Source organism: Mytilus trossulus, chromosome 3 (genome assembly GCF_036588685.1).
Source record: "Mytilus trossulus isolate FHL-02 chromosome 3, PNRI_Mtr1.1.1.hap1, whole genome shotgun sequence".
Classification (NCBI taxonomy): Eukaryota; Metazoa; Mollusca; class Bivalvia; order Mytilida; family Mytilidae; genus Mytilus; species Mytilus trossulus.
Genome location: NC_086375.1, coordinates 23,126,008 through 23,150,327, shown reverse-complemented (window position 1 = coordinate 23,150,327; position 24,320 = coordinate 23,126,008). Strand labels below are relative to the sequence as shown.

General features: G+C 32.6%; 2 protein-coding genes across 2 annotated transcripts; both read right to left on the bottom strand.

The window, feature by feature from the left end:
- Nucleotides 1–1,456: 1,456 nt before the first annotated feature.
- On the bottom strand, nucleotides 1,457–12,085 carry LOC134710629 (uncharacterized). The gene is made up of 3 exons (XM_063571012.1): nucleotides 11,987–12,085; nucleotides 6,328–6,383; nucleotides 1,457–5,394 (listed from the first exon to the last, which is right to left on the bottom strand). Exons 2-3 carry the CDS (start codon nucleotides 6,350–6,352, stop codon nucleotides 2,711–2,713), a joined length of 2,709 nt encoding a protein of 902 aa, XP_063427082.1. The 5' UTR covers nucleotides 6,353–6,383; nucleotides 11,987–12,085; the 3' UTR covers nucleotides 1,457–2,710.
- A 3,315-nt stretch (nucleotides 12,086–15,400) lies between these two features.
- LOC134709293 (microtubule-associated protein 9-like) lies at nucleotides 15,401–18,638 on the bottom strand. The gene is made up of 3 exons (XM_063569460.1): nucleotides 18,529–18,638; nucleotides 16,447–16,717; nucleotides 15,401–15,846 (listed from the first exon to the last, which is right to left on the bottom strand). Exons 1-3 carry the CDS (start codon nucleotides 18,553–18,555, stop codon nucleotides 15,443–15,445), a joined length of 702 nt encoding a protein of 233 aa, XP_063425530.1. The 5' UTR covers nucleotides 18,556–18,638; the 3' UTR covers nucleotides 15,401–15,442.
- Nucleotides 18,639–24,320: the final 5,682 nt, after the last annotated feature.

The following is a 24,320-nucleotide window of genomic DNA, read 5'->3' as shown; positions in this document are numbered from 1 at the left end:
TCTGGTGTTGGTTAATGTATATAGCAAGTATAATCTTTGAAATCATAAGGGGTCTCAAGATATACAGTGGACATTATGTTTACCAAAGGACATAGAATTGTCAACTGAAACCAATTTTTGACCTTGACCTTATACCTAGGAAGTTGTACAAAGATTATGACATACCATCTAGTGTTGTTTAATATACATGTCAAGTATAGGCTTTGAAATCATAATGGTTCTCAAGATATACTTGATCTTTTACCATAGGACATAGGATTGTTAACTGTAAGTTTTTGACCTTGACCTTTCGTCTTGGAAGTTACACATATATTTTGACACACTATCTGGTGTTGATTAATGTTCATGTCAAGTATTAGCTTTGAAATCATAATGGCTCTCAAGATATAGAGCGAATTCGATCTTTACCATAGCCGATTGGGTTGTCAACTGGAACTAGTTTTTGACCAGGGAAGTTGTACAAACATTTTGACACACCCTCTGGTGTTGGTTAATGTATGTATGAAATCATAACGGTTCTCGAGATATAGAGCAGACATGATCGTAACCATAGCCGATTGGGTTGTCAACTGGAACTAGTTTTTGACCAGGTAAGTTGTACAAACATTTTGACACACCCTCGGCCTCTGGTGTTGGTTAATGTATGTATGAAATCATAACGATTCTCGAGATATAGAGCAGACATGATCGTAACCATAGAAGATTAGGTTGTCAACATAAACTAGATTCATCGACCTTGACCTAGAAAGCTGTACAACCATTACAACACACCCTTTGGTGTTATTTATTATACATGTCAAATAAAAAGTATGAAATTATAACAGTTCATAGGTGATTATGGATTTTAAATAGATTAGATTGTTAGATTTCCTGCTTGAATGGTTTTACACTAGTAATTTTTTAGGCCCTTTATAGCTGGCTGTTAAGTGTGAGACTAGGCTCCATGTTGAAGGCTTTATGTAAACCTATAATAGTTTACTTTTACAAATTGTGACTTGGATGGAGAGTTGTCTCATTGACACTCATACCACATCTTTTTATGTCTGTGTGTTTCAAAGAAGTACATGTACATGGTTGTCTAATCCACACAAAAAGGCTTAAATCGTCTAATCTCTAGACAAAGGATGTGAATTCATATTTATTCACAGAGACTATTAAAGATTTTTCATCATTTCTTGTATTGGTCATGAAGAATTTGCATCAATAGGACATCATATCCTGATTGCACTATTATATTTCCTTGTTCAGTGGACTGTAAAATCTGGGCCAATTCCTGGGCCTAATTTTAAGCAGATTTTAAACTGTTTAAATTATAATGAACATGTGAACTAAATGTCAAGTTTTTTTCACAGCTTCACTGTTCTTTCATGAAAATAAAATCAAATCTTGCATTTAATTTTTATTTCAAACAAAAAAGGACAAAAAAGAAAAGATGTATGTACAATTTGCCTGATAAATAAAAGTGAAGTTTTTTTTTTATGTAAATAAATTAGCCATGTCAAATGTAAAGCTTAAAATGTTCACAACAGAAATGTATAATAAACATTCCATGTACATACAAGTTATTTGTATATTATCAAGAAATTTTCACCTAAAATCAAAACTTATAACTCATATATATTATCATATTTCAATAACATTGGAAGAAACTAAAACAGGTTTTATATGTCTTTGGTAATAAATCTATTTTTAATGAAATTGTAACCAATTAAGGTTTCTTCTTGTGTAAACTTTTGAAATATCATTTACAATTGTGGGTTACCCGGTAAGTCCTCTCATTAACAAGGTAGTAAAACCACTTTGCAAATCATTTATCATGCTGGACCATTTGCAGAACACTGTTTGTGTATTCCTTGTACAAATCATTAATTTAAGGGGAAGTAACCCACTATAACTGTATTGAAATTTTGAAAAAATCTTTTTTGCCAAGCTTTATATAAAAAAAAAATAATTACCATTTTACTTAAGCATTAAAATTTTCTTCTTCAACTTTATATATATACTACCTATTTGTCAAAGATCAATGTCAAAATAATAAACTAAATTTTTCAAGGAAAACACCACATGTACAAACTGTACAATTAGAACCAAATCAAAACGGAAAAACATGTATGATTTAGATAACTGAAGCACTAGCTGTACTTATAACAGAAAGCTACATAATTTCTTGAACATTATTTAGATATTGACTACATTTACAAAAAAATAAGAGTTTTCACTCAGACACTAGCTGTAACCTGATTCTCAATTTTCTAGGAAAATTTCAAAACTAAATCTACATCATCAATAATGCTATTTTTACAAAATAGCACAAACATAAAAATGAACACTCTATTTTTCTCATAACTTTTTGTAGATGATCCACATCATTGCAACAAAACTCCAGCTTGGAAATAAAATAATTTGATGTAAATTCACACTACACAATATTTACAATTTTTAAACCAAATCCTAGCACTAATATTAATTATTCACGAATCAACATGCTCTTACAGTAAAGAATATATATATATATATATATAGAAGTAAGCAAATTGATATACAAAACACTTTTTTGTGGTAGCAAAGAATGATAAATAACAAAAAATCTATAGAACACAAATAAAAAATTTCTAAGAAAATGTAACAAATATCCAATTTCCCAAAAGAATGTACATTTCCAGTAGCTCCTATTCAAATGTTTTCTCTCTATACAGATACATAACATTTATTAATGTAACACAATCAGAGGAATATTTTCTGCAATTTGATATCTAAAATACTCAGTGAAGAAACGACCAATGTGCCTCCTTGGACCACTACCAGACAACCCTATAGCCAATGCCCAAAGGTTAACTATTCCAAGGTCATCCCTGTTTATATAATCTTTTAGCTTGAAGTCTCCTGAACTTTCATCATCAACTTTCACCTCTTTTGTCCAATCAGGGACATCATCTATGGACAACTTTAAATTCCAGTGGTCTTTTATTTTATTACAAGTATACATTCCTTCATATGCTTCTATTTTTTCTGTGTGATATGAATCAGGCTGAAGAATAAATTTTCCAGAACTCTTATAGCCACAATATTCACATATGGAATTTGATATGCCATATGCACATTTGTTGCAGTTTGAACAATGCCAAGATCTCCAATCCTGGCACTGCTTGCATACCTTACAGTGCCACGTGCAGTCGCATTGTTCTGGTTCAGACCTGCAAAAGGAATAAAAAAGAGTCCTATAGCTTTTATCCTTTTTTTCTGCATTAAGGAATTCAGCAACTGTTATATCATCAAAGTTGTATCTTTCTGGATATTTCAACATCAAGCTCTCCATTTCATGGCCATATTCTCCAGCTTCTAATTTTTTTGTCAAGTGCTTCTCCAATTTGCTGACATCTTCACATCCAAAATTGACATAATCCTTCAAACATGGGTCAAGATCTAGCTTGTCAAGAAAGTTGTTTATCTTCTTATTTTGTGGCTTTTTTTGTTTCAAATCCACATTCTGTTTAATTTTTTCACCCTGATCTTCATTGATAATTTCGTACTTAATCAACATGTCCAATATATTGTTCCTGTGCCTTATATTAACATCTATATTTTGATGCTCAGTCTCCTCCTCTCTAGAGTGAGTGTTAATTGCACTGGAATTTTCTGGATCATCATTTTCATTTAATTTTTCTATTAGATCCACCATAGTAATTTTTCCCTTTGGTTCAGTACATATTTTTTGTTCTGGTCTACATGCAATTATCTGTGCCATGATGTCTGACATCTCTGAAACTTCTCCACCAAAAATGAGCATATACTTTCTTGAACAATCGGAAAACGAATGACCTTCAAAAGGTAAAAATGGCTGCCTTTCACTCCAATTATTTCCATCCCTGCAACTGACACTGATATATCTCTGATAAAATTTTGCAGGAGGAGTCAATTTTGAATATATGAGGAACTCCCTATCATTTGGCTGAACTACAAACAATTCTTCCAAGCTTTTTAGTGGAACATCCATCCTTAACAGTCTGCAACATTCAAACTTCTCAAGTTCCTTAGCAATGTTTCTACGGACAACTGGTGCTGACATTCCATTTAATATCGCTCCTCTTATATCATCTGGATACAATGGTACATAATCATACATCAAAAAGGACAATATTTTATTGACAGGATTGACAAGAACCTGTATCTGACCACACCAAGATGGTATAATATCTGTTTTTCCATCCGACAGCAAATAAATTATATTATGTGGGAAGCTATTTGCAAGAATCTTATTTATTTTTTGATCCTCTGTAAGTTCATCAAACTCCTCTTCAGCTCCATAATAATCCCAGTCTGAATCATTGTGCTCCTCCTGGTTTTCGTCTATGCTTTCCTCGTTCTGATCATGTTCTGCATCTGGATCATCTGGTGTCTGCTTATCTTGATCCTTAGAACTGGTGGCCTTTTGACTGGCATTATCTTCCTTGGAACTAGTATTATTTTTGGAACTGGTTTCTTTTTTACTAGTTTTTGATGCTTTGGATGTAGCTTTTTCTTTAGAACTGGTGTCCTTTAGATCATCATTTTCAGAATAGGAACCAGCATTTGTTTTAGAACCATTTACCTTCTTTTCTTGATCCTGAGAATTTGCGGCCTTTTGACTGGTATTGTCTTCCTTGCAACTAGTATTATTTTTGGAACTGGTTTCTTTTTTACTTGTATTTGATGCATTGGAGGAAGCTTTTTCTTTAAAACTTGTGTCCTGATCATCATTTTTAGTACCATTGACCCCCTTATCTGTGATTTGTTCAGCCTTCTTTGTTTGTTCACGAAGAGCTTTATCTTGTTTGGGTTGTTCAACTGGTTCTCTTTCAAGTTTCTTCTTTAACTTCTGCAATAATTTTTCCGCCATTTGTTTGGATGACTCCGAAGGAAAATCTAAAGAATTCATACAAGTTGTTGTAACAGACCCATCTTGACACTTCTTTAGAAGCTCTTTCATGCTGTGAACAGCTCTTCTGAAATCGTTCTCCATATTATCTGGCCTTGGCAGGGAAAAACAAAAAGTATCAAAGGTTGGTCCAAACTCACAAGCATTCATGATTTTCTTGATGAATTTAAACTTGTCATAAAGTCCAGGATTAGCAAAAAGGTCTGTGTAAATGTCATTTAAACATGTTTTATCTTTCAATAACCTAGAATAAAGATACCAGAACAATCTGTCCAGTTGAATCTGACTTGTGCGTTCACCTTCCTCAATGTCTTCTTCCTCAGATGAATCATCTTCACTCAAGCTGGGAAAGTCAGACCATGGACTACTAGAGTCAGAATCTAGTACCTTATCATTTTTACTACGTTTAGGACTTTTGGAGTCACTTGAACCTTCAGCTGTATCCATAGGTGTTTCAGAACCTGAACTATTGTTTGATCCTGAAAAAAAGTAAAATACAAGATTTATGAATAAACAGGAAATTTTAATGTAAAACAGTGTGGAATTCTTTTTTTCGTTGTTGTAAAGTGACTTTGATTCAGTTATAAACTAGTTAATCCTGATTCAGTTATAAACTAGTTAATCCTATGTCCAGAAAAAACCTTCTACATGCATTTCAAGATTTGTTTATCCTACATTTTATGTCCAGAAAAAATATCTTCTTCATGCATTTATAATTTTTACATTTGACCATAATTAAACCAAAATAAGTTTCTATATACTGTTAAAGATTATATTCAACTGTGGTTTATATATTTTCTAATGTAAAACAAGCCACAATAACCAATCCATTTCTATGTGAAAACTTAGATTTTCATCAGTTACCCAATATGACTAATCTTGATTAATGTCTGGTTTTTAGTTACCTTCATGCTGCTTTACCCTTAAAGAAGGAGGCATGATTTGAAATTGGTACTTAACAAACTGTAATCCTATTCAATTTCTGGTGGCGAGTTGTCTCACTTGCAATCAAACTCTCACAAAATAAAAGTTCATTCCAAGAGGAACTTGAAGAAATAGTATGTAACATTATTTCAAACTCATGGAACACATATCACAGTATTCTTTCCTATAGAAATAAAGGATATATTATATTTGTTCCAACTGGAACAGATATTATGGTAATGTTTATAATAAAGGTTCGTAGGAGACCTCTATATATATTTTGCAGTAAATTTACATTGACAATATCAGATCTTATTTTGATATGTAACCTAGTGTAAATCAATAGGTTTTTTTGTTGCCGTCGTTCATGTTTTATGTGCTTATTCATTAGATTTTTTTTTTATCAAGGAAGCACTTGGGCTTAATATTTGTTAATTGAACCAAAATGTTCTTTTTTGTTTCTACCTTTTTTATCTTTAATTTATTACCTTTTTCTTCTAAGCCTGAATCCATTTTACTGTGGTCTATAAGAAGCTTTTCTGGACTGAAAATAGAAAAATATTAGTATCATTATTATTATACCTCACATCCAAATATAACAATAGGAAAAATAATTTATTACGATTGGATCCTTTCAAAAAATTTAAAAAGTGTTCTGTGGAACCCTGCATCTCATGTGCTATTGGTGTTAAAGAATTAAAGTGTAATGTTGTCCTCCTGGCTAGAGGTTTACATTTACAATTTGTAAACTAAAGGCTCTCAAGAGCCTGTGTCGCTCACCTTGGTTTATTTGCATATTAAACAATGGACACAGATAAATTCAAAACAAAATTGTGTTTTGATGATGGTGATGTGTTTGTAGATCTTACTTTACTGAACATTCTTGTATATCATTTATTTCTAAAAATGGAAGTTTTTAAATCTTACTTTACTGAACATTCCTGTTGCTACAATTATCTCTATCAATAATGAACTTGGCCCAGTAATTACAATGGAAAATATTTTCTAAAAATCTACAAAAATTATGAACGAGAGGCCTGTGTCGCTCACTTTGGTTTATGTGCATATTAAAAATATGGACACAGATAAATTCATAACAAAATTGTGTATTGATTATTGTGATGTGTTTGTAGATCTTACTTTACTAAACATTCTTGTTGTTCCAATTATCTCTATTTATGATAAACTTGGCCCAGTAATTACAGTGGAAAATATTTTCTAAAAGTCTACAATAATTTATGAAAAATGTAATAAATTGACTATAAAGGGCAATAACTCCTAAAAGGGTCAACTGACCATATTGGTCGTGTTGACTTATTTGTAAATCTAACTTTGCTGAACATTATTGTTGTTTACTGTTTATCTCTATCTATAATATTAAACAAGATAATAACCAAAAACAGCAAAATTTCCTTAAAATTACCAATTCAAGTGCAGCAACCCAACAACGGGTTGTTCGATTCATCTGAAATTTTAAGGGCAGATAGAAATTGACCTGATAAACAATTTAATATGTCAGATTTGCTGTAAATGCTTTGGTTTTTGAGTTATAAGCCAAAACCTGCATTTTACCCCTATGTTCTATTTTAGGCAATGTGGCCATCTTGGTTGGTTGAGCAGGTCGCCAGACACAATTTTTAAACAAGATACATGTAAGCACTTATTGATGTCCATGTTTGTTGGTTTAGCGAAGAAGAAAAACCTGTATAAAACTGTCAAGACAAAATTTATAAATTATAAGCAATTAAGGTGATTCACTTGGATTGCTAGAAATTGGCTTAAAAATAAGGCCAAATAAAGTTTTCTTGTTTGAATTCAATTGTTGTCATTTCGGGGCCTTTTATAGTTGACTATGCTTTAAGGACTTTGCTCATTGATGAAGGCCGTACAGTGGCCTATATTTGTTTATTTTTGTATCATTTTGGTCTCTTGTGGATATATAGTTCACTGGTGGATCTAGAAATTTTCGTAAGTGGGGGCCCACTGACTGACTAAAGAGTGGGCTCGCTCCAGTCAAGCTTCAGTGATACCCTATATAAGCAAACAATTTTTTTCCCAACCCTCTAAATCCGCCTCTGTATTAATCTAATTGGCAATCATACCCAATTTTCTTTTTTATAAACACTGAACAGCTATAAAAAGCACACAAATTGGGGAAAATGCATAATCAGAGGCGGATTTAGGGGGACCCAGTGATCTGGAAGGTTTTTTTCACTATGAGCCCAGGGCCCCTCAAAAATAAATTCAATGGGCCATTTTAAAAAATAATGGGCCATGTTGTCAAATGAGTGGGCCATTTGGAATTGACTTCTGTGAAAAATAAAAGTATCAGTATATTTTGGCAAAGAGGTACTTACTTTTACATAAATAAAAACATGGATATTGGCCCGAGAACACAGTTATTTCGTAGTGCATTTCTTTTAGACAATAAATTCAAATTAAAAAAATCGCACCTGCTCTTTCTCAAAAAGATTTTTACAGTGTAGTGTACTACCAGTGAGACAAATAATATCAAAATTATAGAAACTTCTACCAGCTCTAACTCAAAATATTGACAATTCTGTGTTAAGGGGGTGTAAAATTCAGTTTGACAGCTTCAGACGTGCTAAAATTTGACCTTTTAGAACTGGACCAATTTACTTCTTAACATAAAGATTCAGCACCCAATTTTTTTTTACATGTAATTACATCCCCCTACTTGATATTTCATGCATTTAATATCAAGAAATAAATTGGGAAAGTGTATCAAATAAGACATGCAAGTTATACACTGTTTACACTAGGGACTATATTCGTAGACAACGAAAACCAAAGGACGATAACTGTGTCCTTGGACCTAATAGGACAGAAAGACTTGACCAATCTTTATAAAACTTTGCATAACCTAAGCTTAGGCAATTGTGAGATAGGTTGCCAAGTTTCATGGCCATATGACATATATTAGAGACACTAGGGTCATTTTAATATAGACATTTGAATGTTTATTTTTGACGTGTAAATCAAATATCTTCAACTGTCAAGATTTTGGCCTTAAAATTTTAAATTTTGCAAAAATTTGCTTTTTAAATGCTCTTGAATATCAAATATTATGTATTAAAAGCATCTGAACACTCATTTTATTTATCAGATGTATTGTAATTATTCCAAAGTTAAATTTATATAAGCCTATGCCTGAAAATAGAGATTTTCCAATTTAGGGACGCCTTATATAAATATGCATTTTTCTCAGCCAATTTGAAGATTTTGAAGTTTTTTATGCCTAATTTATTCTTTCATATATATAAAATGTACTTTAAATGTATAGAAAAGTGTCAAAAAGCATACCACATGAGTATAAAATGGTCTTGGGCCATGTAGTACTGAGAATTATTTAGAGTCGATTTAGGCGGTAGCCCATATTGACATATAAAAATGCACACAGAAGCTATTAGAAATGAAAATGTGTAACTTTTTGCTCATTTCTATGCTAAGGCGTTATGATACAAGAAGTCTAATTGCAAAAGGACTCTTGCATTTAATTTTTTTAGAAACAATATGGTCTGATGGCCAGTTTTTTTCACTTTTCAATGGAAAACTTGCATTTAGTTTTAGCCTTAATAGGCATAAAGTTGGACCACTTACTATCATACAGAGAAAAAAAATGGTAGCCTATGAAAGGAGTAAGGTGTACTGAGTATAATAAAGTGCTTTTTTTACAGATTTAGTGAAATATTTGTGATGGACTACAATTTTGATGTACAAAGCTCTTCACATTTTACATACATCTATTACGCCATTTAACCATGGCCGTGAATACAAATATCTGCACTTTTTTTCTGTGATAATCTACTTTTCTCTATATCCAGAGTTCACAAATGGTTAATTAAATTTGATTTAATCATAGAAACACAAATATCAGGAACAAAAAAGCTGTCAGATAGAAAGTCAGCATGCCTCTTAGCCATAAAATGTAAACTGCTTTAAAATGCTTATTATAGCCGTAGAATGCCAAAATGGCACATTTTAACAGAATTTCTGTAAACCAAAGATGTAAATCCTTTACTTTGATTGCGTTTGACAAACTGAAACCAGCAAATCATTCAGGAAAGTTGCCAAAGTACAGAATCTAGATTTCAGGAATCCATCTCTTAGGCCCGAGAACACAGTTATTTCGTAGTGCATTTCTTTTAGACAATAAATTCAAATTAAAAAAATCGCACCTGCTCTTTCTCAAAAAGATTTTTACAGTGTAGTGTACTACCAGTGAGACAAATAATATCAAAATTATAGAAACTTCTACCAGCTCTAACTCAAAATATTGACAATTCTGTGTTAAGGGGGTGTAAAATTCAGTTTGACAGCTTCAGACGTGCTAAAATTTAACCTTTTAGAACTGGACCAATTTACTTCTTTACATAAAGATTCAGCACCCAATTTTTTTTTACATGTAATTACATCCCCCTACTTGATATTTCATGCATTTAATATCAAGAAATAAATTGGGAAAGTGTATCAAATAAGACATGCAAGTTATACACTGTTTACACTAGGGACTATATTCGTAGACAACGAAAACCAAAGGACGATAACTGTGTCCTTGGACCTAATAGTTCCTGTGATTTTGTAATTTCAATTTCAATGAATATACAATAACTTCTTCCAACCCCAACAATATTTAAGTTAACCTTTATTTACAATTAAATTCCGTGTGGTGAACCAACGCCTGTTTACAATGTTTAAACTGGTACTGTTGCCTTTTTCATGTTCATGTTGGTTTTTTTTACATCAAATTTAGGTCTTCGTCGATACCATCCTTATTCAAGACGTTCCGTATCAGAGGACATTTCAGGCAATTCCTCTGCACTTCTTGTATTAATATAATAATCTTTATTTGTCATATAAGTAACATTATACTTGTGACATAAACAAAAGTAACAACAACAATAAAATAACTGAGTTGAACACACACATATCTATATATATACAAGTAAAAGTAACTAAAAGTCCCCTGTCCTCAGCTCTAAAGACTGTTTTATAAAGGAACCTGTTTTTTTCACTTGGTTTATATTAGAAGGATTTAGTAGAATTACTAGTTTTTGTGTATCAGATAGATTTGGAAACATAGGATTATCTATTGCCATGTCATTAAAAAGTTTTATAGGTAAAACGTTATAGAACCTCATCACGGTGACAAGAATAACAGTATAGAGTACCATTAATTCATAGAACAAAACAACAAATCGCTTTAGAAGTCATGTTTACAAAATGTCAAAATGAGCCAAAGACCAAAAAATGACAAGGACAGTTAAGCGTCTTTTAAGGAGACAAAAACTATATTCCTAAAAAGTCTTTGGGGTTCTTCAATCGAAATAATAGCAAGCTAAACTAAATGAGATTATTTTAAGGGTTAAATCTCGTCTGTACTAGCCAAATTTCACAAATTAAGTTCTTTATAAAAAAAATATATATCATGAATGATGGTTAATTACGTTTTTCGGGTTATCAGTTAGACCGCATGGTTCTATTATTACAATAGGAAAACACCCGGGACGTGAAATCGCATGGTTCTATTATCATAGGAAAACAGCTGAGACGTCCCAAAAATATATAGGTGCTCCTATTATTGGAGGAACATTACACAGTTGTGTACACACACATGGCGGCATGGAACACGATCGGAAATTCATTTGACGATATCTAAACGTTTCAAAACGAAGTGAAAAGTATCGTGCGCCATTTCTTGTCAATATGTGCTATAGGCGCACGGCCTTCCCAATCACTGGGGACCTGAGGAAAAATTTGGTTGCTTATATAGGGAATCACTGAAGCATGACTAGAGCGGGCCCTCTCTTTAGTCAGTCAGTGGGCCCCCACTTATGAAAATTTCTAGATACACCACTGATAATTTGGCAGATTTTTGGTTATAGGTGAATATTGTTTTTTTTCTCTTTTTAGTTTAAAAGTTCTGTGTAAAATTTATGTTGTAAGTTCAATAAATGCAACTAGATTTAATACATGTGTATAAATATTAAATGCATGTCTTTCAAAATTTGCTTTTTTGTTTCAGAATATTTTAAACTTTTAGTAATGTTTATGATCCTTATTCATAGTTTTCATTTCTCATCATGAACACTCAATGGTTGTGTCTTATCTGTCTTGATTTTATACCTGTTAGTCCTCTCTACAAGAACCTGGGTTGTTCGCTTTCCGAATCACCAATGACATATTTTCCCGCCATCTGTCAAAATTCAATGCGAATTACAGAACAATATCGGAGAGAGTTGACTAAAATCCGGTTTATATTTCGAACGCCTATTTTTAATAAAAAGAATAAAAATGCACAGAGTTATAGCTGTGTTAATAATTATATATTTTCAATTTAGTTTGTATATAATAGCAAAATGACTTACAGAAATATCTTTGGCTTACCGCTAATTACAAGATGAACAGTGAAGTCACTACCCTTCTTTAAGAGTAGACTAGTCCGACATATAACCAATCTATCTGTCTTGGTTGTAAATTTTATAATTTTGTAATTATTTCACGGCTCGGCTAATATAACAGGCAAGCTACTGAAATCATTTTACTGTAATGGTATCTGAAGTTAAGAGGAAGAGAAATTTGATGTACAAAAACGCCGGATACTTTATTTTTTGGCGTAAAAGCGGTATCAATCATTTCGTTTTAGTGAAGTACGTCACGTATAGACTGAAAAGTGGGGTTGTGGCAAACTTCTAAAAACACCTTACCTTATTCTTACGACGCACTTGATAACACAGCCACCTATATATCCGCAAATACCTTAGGGGACGACCATTTGATATTCTGGGGGGGGGGGGGGGGGGGCAGGAGGATTTTGAAAATAAATAACTCAGCCTTGATAATCACAAAAATAAATGGTTTGTTCTGTGGTAGTTTGAAAATAAATTACCTGACTTGCAATGTATTGAAAATAAATAACTCAGCAGGTCTATAGTTTATTGGGCCTTCAGCGGTTCCAAAACCCTTCAAACAAATGTTTTGCCTCGCTCCGCTCGGCAAAATATGTTTGACAATACTTTTGAAAGAGGATAGGTAAAACCAAACTAAATTAACTATAATACTGTACATTATGTATGCAATATGTGTATATTGCTTGGGAATATAAATGATTCTTTTCGTTCAGAAAATTATAAAATACTTAATCTAATTATACCAATTGTCTCTTATAATATACCTATTACTATGTATTTGTGTTTCGTTTGTCCTGTCTCGCTATGTACTTTAAAATATTTGTATATATTGTCCTCTTGTACACAAGTATGTGTCTGAGGTTATGAATGAAATCTTGAATCTTACAATTTCTGAAGGGGATAATGATCTACTAGTAATCTGATTAAATGGTACACAATGACTTGACTATACATGTATTAATGGTTTGCCTTTTTTTAATTGGTTATTTGGATGGAGTGTTGTCTCAATGGCACTCACACCACATCTTCCTATATCTAATTATTCATAATTAACAAATATTCAAAAAATTGTATGTTTTTCGAATATCATAAATAAAGTGGTAAAAAATTAATGATCAGTCCCTTGCTTTAATGAAAATGAAAAATCTTGCTTCAATAGTGCAGAAAATGAATTATCTGTCCTCTCAGTTTACAAAAATAAATAACCGATCAAAAACAAATCCTCCTGCCCCCCCCCCCCCCCCCCCAGAATATCAAATGGTCGTCCCCTTATGGCTAAAAAAGTGTTCCTGCTGTTTTGCTAAGTATATATACATCATATGGTTTACCGTCACATTGGCGGATCCAAAAGGGGGGGTCCGGGGTTGGAACCCCCTTTTTGGCCGATAAATACATGTTAATGGGGATATATAGTTGGACCCTCCCCCCTTTTGTTCTAGTAGAACAGGACTGCTGTTAGTCCATTCCGGAGCACACGATTTCACCTTCGGTTTAATAACGGTACGTTTTGCTCAATCTTCAGGGTTTGTTTAGTGATGTTAGGATATTTTTGTTCGTCTAGAAGTTGTTTTTAGTTGTGTGCATTATTGTCCGTTATTGACCTCACGATCTCTTTACCTTTTCAAACACATTCTATAACATCCTTTGCCGGGAATACACAGATTTTACCCCCAGACAAATAATGAAGGGTATGTACAAACAAAACGTGCGTCGTACAACACTGTATTAAAGTCTGATAATTCTTTGATACATTTGTACAACTCGACTTATGTATGTAAGTTAAAATACATTAAAATCAATGTATTTAGATATTAGACGGTGCGGTATGAGTGCTAATGAGACAACAGTCCATTCAATCCACAATTTGTATAAGAAAACCCATTATAGGTCAAAGTACGGTCTTCTTCACGGAACCTTGGCTCAGACCGAACAACAAAATGTTAAGGGCCCCAAAAATCACTATAGTGTAAAACTATTCAAACGGGAGAACCATGCAACGGTCTAATTTATATAATAAACGTACAAACAAATGCAGTGAGTTTAAACATTTCAATAGGTACCAACCTTCACCCTTACCGAAACAATAGTGTAACATCACAACATAGAAAGACGTACTATGAAATAAACTTTAAGGTTATAACATCCTGTTCTTGGACACTGATTCTGAAAATCTTATTAAAATACAGATCTCTGGTTTCGTAATCCTCATATGATATTATATATACGAGCACTCTAAGTAAGATATAACTGCATTATAATCAGACTGAACATATGACAATGCGGTAGTGTTACTAATGTGTGTGAGTGCTCAACTCCAGCCTATCAAAGGACAGTGATGCAACTAAACAGTACAACATAAGAACAAACTGTAAATATAAGATGGAAAATTACTGAACTCATAATACCGGCAAGTAGCATAAAAACGCCTAGGAAAAAGACAAAATTAACGGGCGTTACTGATTTCATTGGTTATCTCTAATGGTATGTTGTTGCAACTCTATCCCATGCCTGTCAGGATGTTTTGAGAACTGGCAAACAATGTTGAACCCTGGCTCATTATTTGAGTGTCTGTCAAAAGAGAGAAGCCTTTAATTAGGTGGTGGTCTTTGGTTGTTGTCTGCCATATTAGTATGGTGTCTGTCACTCTATGGTTTTCGAGATTAGATATGTCTTGTAGGAGCTACTAACCTACTATACAGTTTAAGTTTTGTATCATAGTTGAAGGCCATACTGTGCCCTTTTATTGCATACATTTACGTCTCTGTGACTAGATATCTCGTTAGCAAGCTTAAACATACCAAAGTTTTTTTTATTTCTATGATTTTTAAGTATGTGTAAGATGGTTAGGTACCAGTCGATTTCGTGTTTTGGATTAACTACGTTCACAAAATTACAGCTCTTGGACCATAGAAAATACAATAAGATAGTACGTGTTTATGTGCCTTTGTTTTGTTTTGACTTTTTCTAATTCATTTGTGTATTCAATAAAGCCCTAACTCAGTGATCAAATTTATCTTTTTAATTCCTGGCAAATTACATCTTCCGATAGGCAGGTCTGTTTCTGTCATCCCTTCATATATTCAGCTTATACCATTTTGACTGATCATTTAGAAAATAAAACATAAAAACAGTGAAAAATATAGAAAATTTAATGTTATACAAAAACGATTTATCAAACTACAGCTGCTGCTTTGCCCATTTCCTGTCGTTTGTGTGTACAAGAAAAAAAACGGAAAAATGCACGAATGTTTGCTGAAAATTTGTTCTTCTTTCCATCAATGGTTGTATCTATTCTAACAATGTTTTCCTCCTTAATATCCATAGTTTGAGAATCTTTCTCCTTTTGATCTATGATCTTTTCTTCTCCTTTTTTTGCTTTTCTATTCTTCATAGCAATTTCTTTAGTCTCTATATCATCAACAGTGTGAGCCTCTTTCTTCTCATAGTCCTTATTATTCCCTGTAACTTTCTTTGCTTTGCTTTTCTTTGTATCGTTTTGTTTTTTCTTTTCATCTACAGATTGGTTCGGTTTCTTCTTTTCATTCTTTACACATTCTTTATCTCTTTTATTTATTTCTGTAAAGGTAAGTGTTACACTCAAATAAGTTTATGAAGTTTTAAAAATAAAATATAAAAATAAAGCAAGTGTTCTTACGTTCAACGAGACACTAAAATACAAAAAAGACACACGTGCAAAAAAGATTTTTTTATTGCATGCAACATACTTTGTTTCAGTATCAACTATTTGACTATGTTTTACTTTTTATGTTAAATTTGCTGTAACTTAAAGAATGTTTTAAACAAACATTTTCACGGCACGAAAAGCGTCAGCGTCCGAGAAGCAAAGTTTTGAATTAGCGACTGGTTTTTATTATTGAATTAAATGAGTTTTTGTTGTTCTTTTTTTAACATTAATGTTTAGTGGGTATTAATTAAAAAAAAATTACAACACATATTCAGTTCATAAGAAGCTTTGATGTTCAGTGTTCCAATTGTAAATCTAACCATTGTTTAAGAAACTTTTAAAGGAAATGAATTTATGTATTATTAAATTCATAAATTTTGAGTTTGTACGATTTTTTATTCATCATTGGCATGTGTTGGTTAAATTAAGAATAAGAAAATATTAAGGAGAAAACCCCTAAAAGTGTACGTTTTAATAAAATGAATATGTACCTTTCTCCAACATCTTAAGGGCTTTTTTCTCCGCCTTTTCCATTTGCTTCCTCCTCTTTTCTTCCTTCTTGTGTTGTATTCTAACATCCTTGCTGTACCTTGACATAATGTTGTCAACTGCTTTGAAATACAACTGCACGACTTTTTCTTCTTCTTTGGCTATTTTCATTTTTATTTTCTCCTCTTTCTTTGCTTTGCTTTTTCCCCTCTTTATTTCCCTTTTCCTTTGCTTGCTAATAACTCCATTTAAATCAAAATTCTGGACTGTATCCTATACAAAAAAAATACCCATCGTTTATGTAGTCTTTGATGTCATCCTCTTTCCATAATCATTCGGGAAGCATATCAATAGTATCATATCTTATAAAACATTTTTAAAAAACAGGAATTTCCAAACTATTGGACAGAACCACAGACTACAGCAACCAACATCGCCTCGCTACTATGAACCAATAAACACGAAAAAGTAGTAAAAAAAGAACGAACAAAACAACGTATAGCAAAGATAGTCAGAATGTGACCATTATTAGGTCATACCTGACAGGCAGTTTTACGTACCCATAAACCTCCTTATAATATCGTGTATCAAGTACAATAAGACTCACCGATTGAAAAAAAATATCATTTATACTAGTAAGACAAAAACAGACCAGACACAAGTTGGTTCCTTTTTCCTTTTTCCTTTTTCGATATTCAAATTTTAAAAAAATATTACAAGTCCAAACTAAAAAAAATTTCCTTCAAAATTTTTTTTCCTCAGAATTTTTTTTTTCTCAAAATTTTTTTTCCTCAAATTTTTTTTTTCCTCAAATTTTTTTTTTTCTCGAAATTTTTTTTCCTCAAAATTTTTTTTCCCTCAAAATTTTTTTCCTCAAATTTTTTTTTTCTCAAATTTTTGTTCCTAAATATTTTTTTTCCTCAAATTTTTAAGATAATATAGGGTTATTGCATGAATATTGGGGAATATTGTCCCGAGTAGAATTTTATATTGCACGAGCTTGCGAGTGCAATATATGTTCTACGAGGGACAATATTCCCCAATATTCATGCAATAACCCTTTTATTGTATAGCAATATAATATTTGAAACTGAAAATTGGTCTAAACTAAGATTTTGTCGTTGATGACGTCATGAATTTTGAAGATTTATTGCACTAGTGCAATATTATAATTTATTGCACGCTAACTTTTGGTTACTTTCTGTGGGAAATATTATATTGCTATACAATAACATGAGTTACTCGCATATTGGATAGTGCGTTTGATCACACAAACCATGTACCAACACCCCACTGCGCAGATTGAAAAGACTTGAACACCATATTCAAACACAAAGACCATCAAAAACTGACAATATAAGGTGAACACAGCCAGATTTGGTAAAGGTACAACAATTAGTTAGTGGGGTTATACCAGGGCTTAAACCCGTTTGCCCAGAGGTCGTAAAAGTAAAAGAGGGACAAAAGATACCAGAGGGACAGTCAAACTCATAAATCGAAAATAATCTGACAACGTCAAGGCTAAATACGAAAAAAACAAATAGACAACAATAGTAAATACGACACAACATAGAAAAATAAAGAATAAACAACACGAACCCAATCACAAACTAGGGGTGTAATTAAAAATCTATAAATTTTATACAGCCACCAACAGCATGATCATTTATAAGGGTAAGAACCATCACATAGGATACAACTTTGTTCTTTAGTACGCTTTCTATAACAGGTTCCATTGGTAATATTTGTTAGAGGCATGTTTTATTTGCACTTTATATTAGAAGCCTATACATATATTATTGCTTAGTGTTTTCCGGAGGAAACTATCAAACAAATCTAGCAATCAATCAATAAATTAATCAATCAATCAATCGTGTAAAATCTTACAGCAAAAAGTAACATTTTACCCTTTTCACACAACAGAGTGGCTGTTCTCCCGCCTTCACGTTCAGTGGCAAATAGTTCGTACATATTCAGGACAAAGAAAAGCAATAAAAAAGAAATCTGTCCACCGCCCGTTTATATTTCACAGTATATCATATAAGATTGTTTCTGTAATCACCATCTTTCCTATTATTATTTACCTTAAAAACATATCTGCCATCTTCCATCGTTTTCTCTGTTGGTCCTATAAAATGAACAAAATAATTAAACTTAGTAAAGTGAAATATAAAGATGAAACATCAAATAATTCTTAATATCCTTCAAATCAAACGACTATACAATTTATGTTATTTACTGATGTTTAATGAACAAACAAACTCAGTGCTACTGTTTAGCTCATAGTAAATAACATGAAAGAAGGAACTTATAGGCATAGCTGAAAGAACATATCGTTTTAACTGAAAGCAAAAACCAAAAAGAACTCAAGAAATACGACTTAATTATAGAGAAGATTTAATAAGTATTACATACTTCTGTCTAAGATGTAGGAAATACAATATATTTAAACTAAACCATATAAAATGTCCAATTATTAAAGTTGAATTCAAGAATACAGAAGTGACGTCATTACCTGCTTCTGTCATTGATGCCTCCTGCTGTTCTACTTCGTCTAGTGTCTCCCCTAAGTCTTTCAATAAATCATCTACACTTTGAGTGTCGTCTGGAACTTCAATGTCTTCTGTTTCTGTATTTTCTTCTGCAGTTGTGGTCTGATCTTTTAATTTGTCTGAATTGAGAAACAGACATGTTTGATTGCATTGAAGACCCATTGGTGGCCTTCGGCTGTTACCTGCTCTTTGATCAGGTTGATGTCTCTTTAACACATTCCCAATTCCCCATTTCCATTCTCAATTTCATATATCACAATGATCTTGAACATTGGGGAGATGGCCTGCCATATTGTACATGATGAGACAACTAACTAACAATACAAATGAACAAAAGTATCTTATAAATTTAAGTTACCACTTGTATAGACGCGAGACGATGTTGACCTTGACCAAGGATTTGTATAGTTAGTCTATACAAATCCTTGCCTTGACATACTGTAAGGCTTAGAAACGGAGAACCAGAATATCTACATAATATACCCCAATAGAATCTTTAACGGTATATTCTACAAAACTTATGGTTATCATTTATCCATAGGTTAAGAAATTATTAGTAGTGGTCAATATATGGACAAAAGGATCATTAGCGACGATCTTTATTTTGTTTTATATTCAGAAAGCTTAGACAGAGGAGAAAGACTATTTGACGAACATACCTAATTCCTTTAACAATGCAGATTCCCTGCCTTCCGCTGCTCTGATGTCAACCTCCACTACTTCCCATTGCTCAAGAGTGAAATGGAATGATGCAACACTAATGATCGCTTCACACAAGACAGCTGCTGTCTGATGTACCTTTTCTTCTTGGTACTCCATACTTATCCTGTTGATTGTTGAGATAAATGACAAAATTAAAAATTTATTGTGAAATTCGTTGTACCCCCTCCCCTATATCCCATTTCAAAACAGTCTGCTTGAGCAACTATATATTATATTTGATTGTTCTTGATGACTACTTATTATATGGTATGAATGAACAGAAAAATCTAAGCTAGCTCTTAATCATTCATTTGACCAATGCATTTAATCTAAGTTTGCTCAATTTCAAATTTTCAAATGGCTTAAAACCCTGAAAATGATTCTAGAATAAACGAAATTTAACATATCTAATTTGCCGAATTCTACCCAGCTAAGATAAAGAGAAGTTAATATTGACCCTGCCGTCATTTTATCTCAGATTACTGCATCATAGAGCTCCAATTTTAAGGTCAAAAGTACTTTTAGAATTAACTGTCTAGGCAAACTAAAGTTATCGCAAAATCTATGGAAGTATAGAGGATGATCAGCAAATTTAACATACATTAATGTCTTAATACTTTATTAGGAAATATAACAAAGAACTTCTCATTAACGTAACGAACTTAGTTCAAGAAAATGAAAAAGAAGACTTACATTAACTTGTAGGTGATGAAGGCCTTAAAATAAAATTTCCCTTAAAGGTGGTTTTCCTTTTTTTTTGTCTCAGTACGTAGTAATGATAGAAACCAGAACCAAAAACATAGTACCGTCGGATAAAAAGTACAATAAAATAACTCACCACACTTCTCTTTTGATTTCTTCTATCTTCTAAAAAGCTTCAAGGGATCAATTTTTATACCTCCAAAAAATTATCCTGCTTGTGCTTCTATCGGCGATACTTCGACGATAGCGTTGGCAGCGGCGATGTTTATGACGTCGAAAAGAATGGAACTAGCGCAAGCGTAACGGGTTTTTTTTATTCATATTCTGTGGTAAATGTCATCATCAATTTCATACATTGTACTTAATTATATCCCGCCTTATATATTGACAGAGGGTTCGTCCGTATGTACATCCGTCCATCCGTATGTGTGTTCGTCCGTTCGTAGTTATAATGCCTTTTTTTATTCGCTTCCGCGCTTAAACTGATGAACGAAAATTCATGAGACTTTGACGGAATTATTTTCTTCTGCGCCTATTATTTCATTTTTATCATTTGACCACATTTTGGGTTTTACTTTTGAAAGAAATTATATTTGCACACTATAGTAAACATTTGTAATTCTCTTATCAAAATGACATTATTTTTTTTTGCAGATTCTCAACTGTATATTGCTATTGTACACTTTCTCATTGTTATGTGTGATTGTGGGCGGGGATGGGATATTTTTCTTTGGATTCCCCATGTAAGGTATGGACCACACTTGTGCTTTATATTTAGTTACCACTATTTTTCATATCATCATGAACTTATCTTATTTCAGTGTATATAAAGTGCGAATCCAGCTAGTTCATTTTCACTGTCATATGCGGGTATGTCTATTGTAGAATAGAGGATCATGGGAAAACTGTATTTGTTTACGTTTCGAAAATACCAAAATAATTGATTTTAAGGAAAGTTTCAACATATTTTCATTGTGATATGTCTTTTTAATGTACAAACATAGCATTAAAGTTCAAATAAGTCTTATAAAAGCAACATAATATAGCATATCGATTATTGAAAGCGATCCATTTTAACTATAGATGCGACGAATTATCACTGTTAGTGCAATCATTATTGATGCAGAATTTTCGAAGATGCGAGGAATTTTTATTGTAGATTTATGTGATAAATGGACTTACAACAAATGAAAAAACTTAGTTGATGATTAAGTATTTATGATAGCTTCAAATTGAAATACAAACTCCTCATTCATTCTTCATTTAATATATATAGCTATACAAACTTGTAACAAAAACTCTACTCAAAATGTCACATTATCTTCCACACAATACATACACATGCGAACAAAGAACGTATTCAACTTTGTCAGACTTTAAACGAAATGTCAACTAAAAAGATTGAACTAAAATCAAGGTGAGTATAATAAATATATACTTGATGCAACTGGCTTAATAATTTCAAATTGAAACACCCACATTATTTTCTGAGACATCAAGAGAAAGAGAAAAAATCATTTTAATTCGACGAGATCAAGAAGGTTTTTCAATTTTTCAATATGAAGATATTACAAACGCCATATAAAAAAGAAGATGTGGTATGATTGCCAATGAGACAACTATCCACAAAAGACCATAATGACACAAACATTAACAATTATAGGTCACCGTACGGCCTTCAACAATGAGCAAAACCCATACCGCATATAGTCAGCTATAAAAGGCCCAAATAAGACAATGTAAAACAATTCAAGTGAGAAAACTAACGGCCTTATTTATGTAAAAAAATGAACGAAAAACAAATATGTAACACATAAACAAACGACAACCACTGATTTACAGGCTCCTGACTTGGGACAGGCACATACATAAATTAATGTGGCGGGGTTAAACATGTTAGCGGGATCACAACCCTCCCCCTAACCTGGGACAGTGGTATAACAGTACAACATAAGAACGAACTATAAAAATCAGTTGAAAAAGGCTTAACACATCAGATTGACAGAAAATAAAAGTGGACGTGGCCGGGTACTTATACATCCCGACACAAAAAGACACAATGAACAGATCTGAGAGTACTCGCAGTTATCTGACAGCTAGTTCAAGCCATTAACAACTAATAAAAAAATCATGCCTCTAAGACTGAGCAATCAATCCGTACACATCCATATACTTACGTATATATATGCCATAGCATATGTATATACGTAAGTATTGGATTATTAAAAGACAAACTTCGCCGGTATTCCTTTCAGACAATCCTTATAACATGTATAATGCAAAAGGACAAACGTCAATGACGAACCATTGGTGGCCCTGGCTGTTATCTGCTCTTTGGTTGGGTTGTTGTCTTTGATATATTCCCGAATTCCATTCTCTTTTCTTTTAAATTCATCGTATAAGAAAACGAACTTTTGTAGTGTACTATAGGCAAGACTCTCAAACATGAACTAAAACTACCGGTTAATCGGTCGAACTACTATTCGAGTAACCGGTTAGGCAAAATTGTACGATTTGACAACACTCACATTAAGTCCATTGTAAATATATTTTAACATTACTGTGTTTTTATCCCTTTTTATCCCGTCCCGTTTCGATTTGAGCTTAAGATAGATATAAGAAGATGTCATATGTGACAATGAGACAACTCTCCATCCGAGTCACAATTTATAAAGGTAGACCATTACGGTTTCAAGGTATTCAAGGTCTTCAACATGAAATCTTAGCTCACAGCAAGTTAAAGGGCTCCAGTGTAAAACTTTCAAACGGGAAAACCAACGGTTTCATCTATATGTATCAAGATGTACGTGATTATAGTCTGTGATGAAGTGTCGTGGAAATGGATAAATAAATCCAAGGACCAAGATCCCTACGATTTATAAGAAATTAAATAGAATCACATTTGAAATCAATGTTATTTCTATTGAATCTTTCATCCGCAAACTTTATCAAATCCTTCTCTTACTTTATCTATTGTTTGAGCAAGTCGGCTAAATTAGGGCTTTAATAGATAAAATAAGCATTTTTCTTGGTTTTTGAACAATTACTTTAGTATAAGTTAATAGAAATCTATAAAGGTTTATGACCACAAAAGGTAGGTTTGGATTAATTTTGGAGTTTTGGTCCCAAGGAATAAGGGGCCAAAATTAAACTTTGTTTGATTTCATTAAAAAAATGAATTACGGTATTGTGCTTCTTTGATATGCCAAATCTATCCATGTCCAAATTCTTAATTTTAGGTCCTGTTTTCTAATTGGTTTACATTAAACTCCAAAGGGTCCAAAATTAAAATAAGCTTGATTTTATTAAAAATTGAATTCTTGGGGTTCTTTGATATGGTGAGTCTTAACATGTACTTAGATTTTGATAATGGGCCCAGTTTTCAAGTTGGTCCAAATCGGGGTCAAAAATTATTATACTAAGTATTGTGCAATAGCAAGAAATTATTAATTGTGCAGTATTCTGCAATAGCAAGAAATCTTCAATTGCACAGTATTGTTCAATAGCAAGAAATGTTCAATTGCACAGTATTGCACAATAGCAAGAAATCTCCAATTGCACAGTATTGTGCAATAGCAAGAAATTTTTAATTGCACAGTATTGCACAATAGCAAGAAATATTCAATTGCACAGGATTGTCCCTTTTCCAAATTGGTCTACATTAAGATCCAAAGGGTCAAAAATTGAACTTTGTTTCATTTCAACAAAAATTGAATTCTTCGGATTCAAACGCATTGATCTCAGGAATTTCTTCACTGTTGTTCCCTCAATAACTGCATTAAACAGTTTCTAATCATTATTCATTCAAAACCATTTTATTATACCAATGTCTCACACACAACATAATATAGTATACTGTTGTCTATCAGTCCATCATCCACACTTCAGACAATAACTAGAAAACACTTCCCCCACCTTTC

Excerpts from the sequence above, each read along its gene's own strand:
- LOC134709293 (XM_063569460.1), bottom strand. The coding sequence starts at position 18,555 with ATGGAAGATGGCAGATATGTTTTTAAG. Across the intron at positions 16,718-18,528 it reads ATGGCAGATATGTTTTTAAG|GATACAGTCCAGAATTTTGA; the intron begins GTAAATAATAAT and ends TTTTTTGTATAG. Across the intron at positions 15,847-16,446 it reads CCTTAAGATGTTGGAGAAAG|AAATAAATAAAAGAGATAAA; the intron begins GTACATATTCAT and ends TTACCTTTACAG.
- LOC134710629 (XM_063571012.1), bottom strand. The coding sequence starts at position 6,352 with ATGGATTCAGGCTTAGAAGAAAAAG. Across the intron at positions 5,395-6,327 it reads TTCAGGCTTAGAAGAAAAAG|GATCAAACAATAGTTCAGGT; the intron begins GTAATAAATTAA and ends ACTTTTTTTCAG.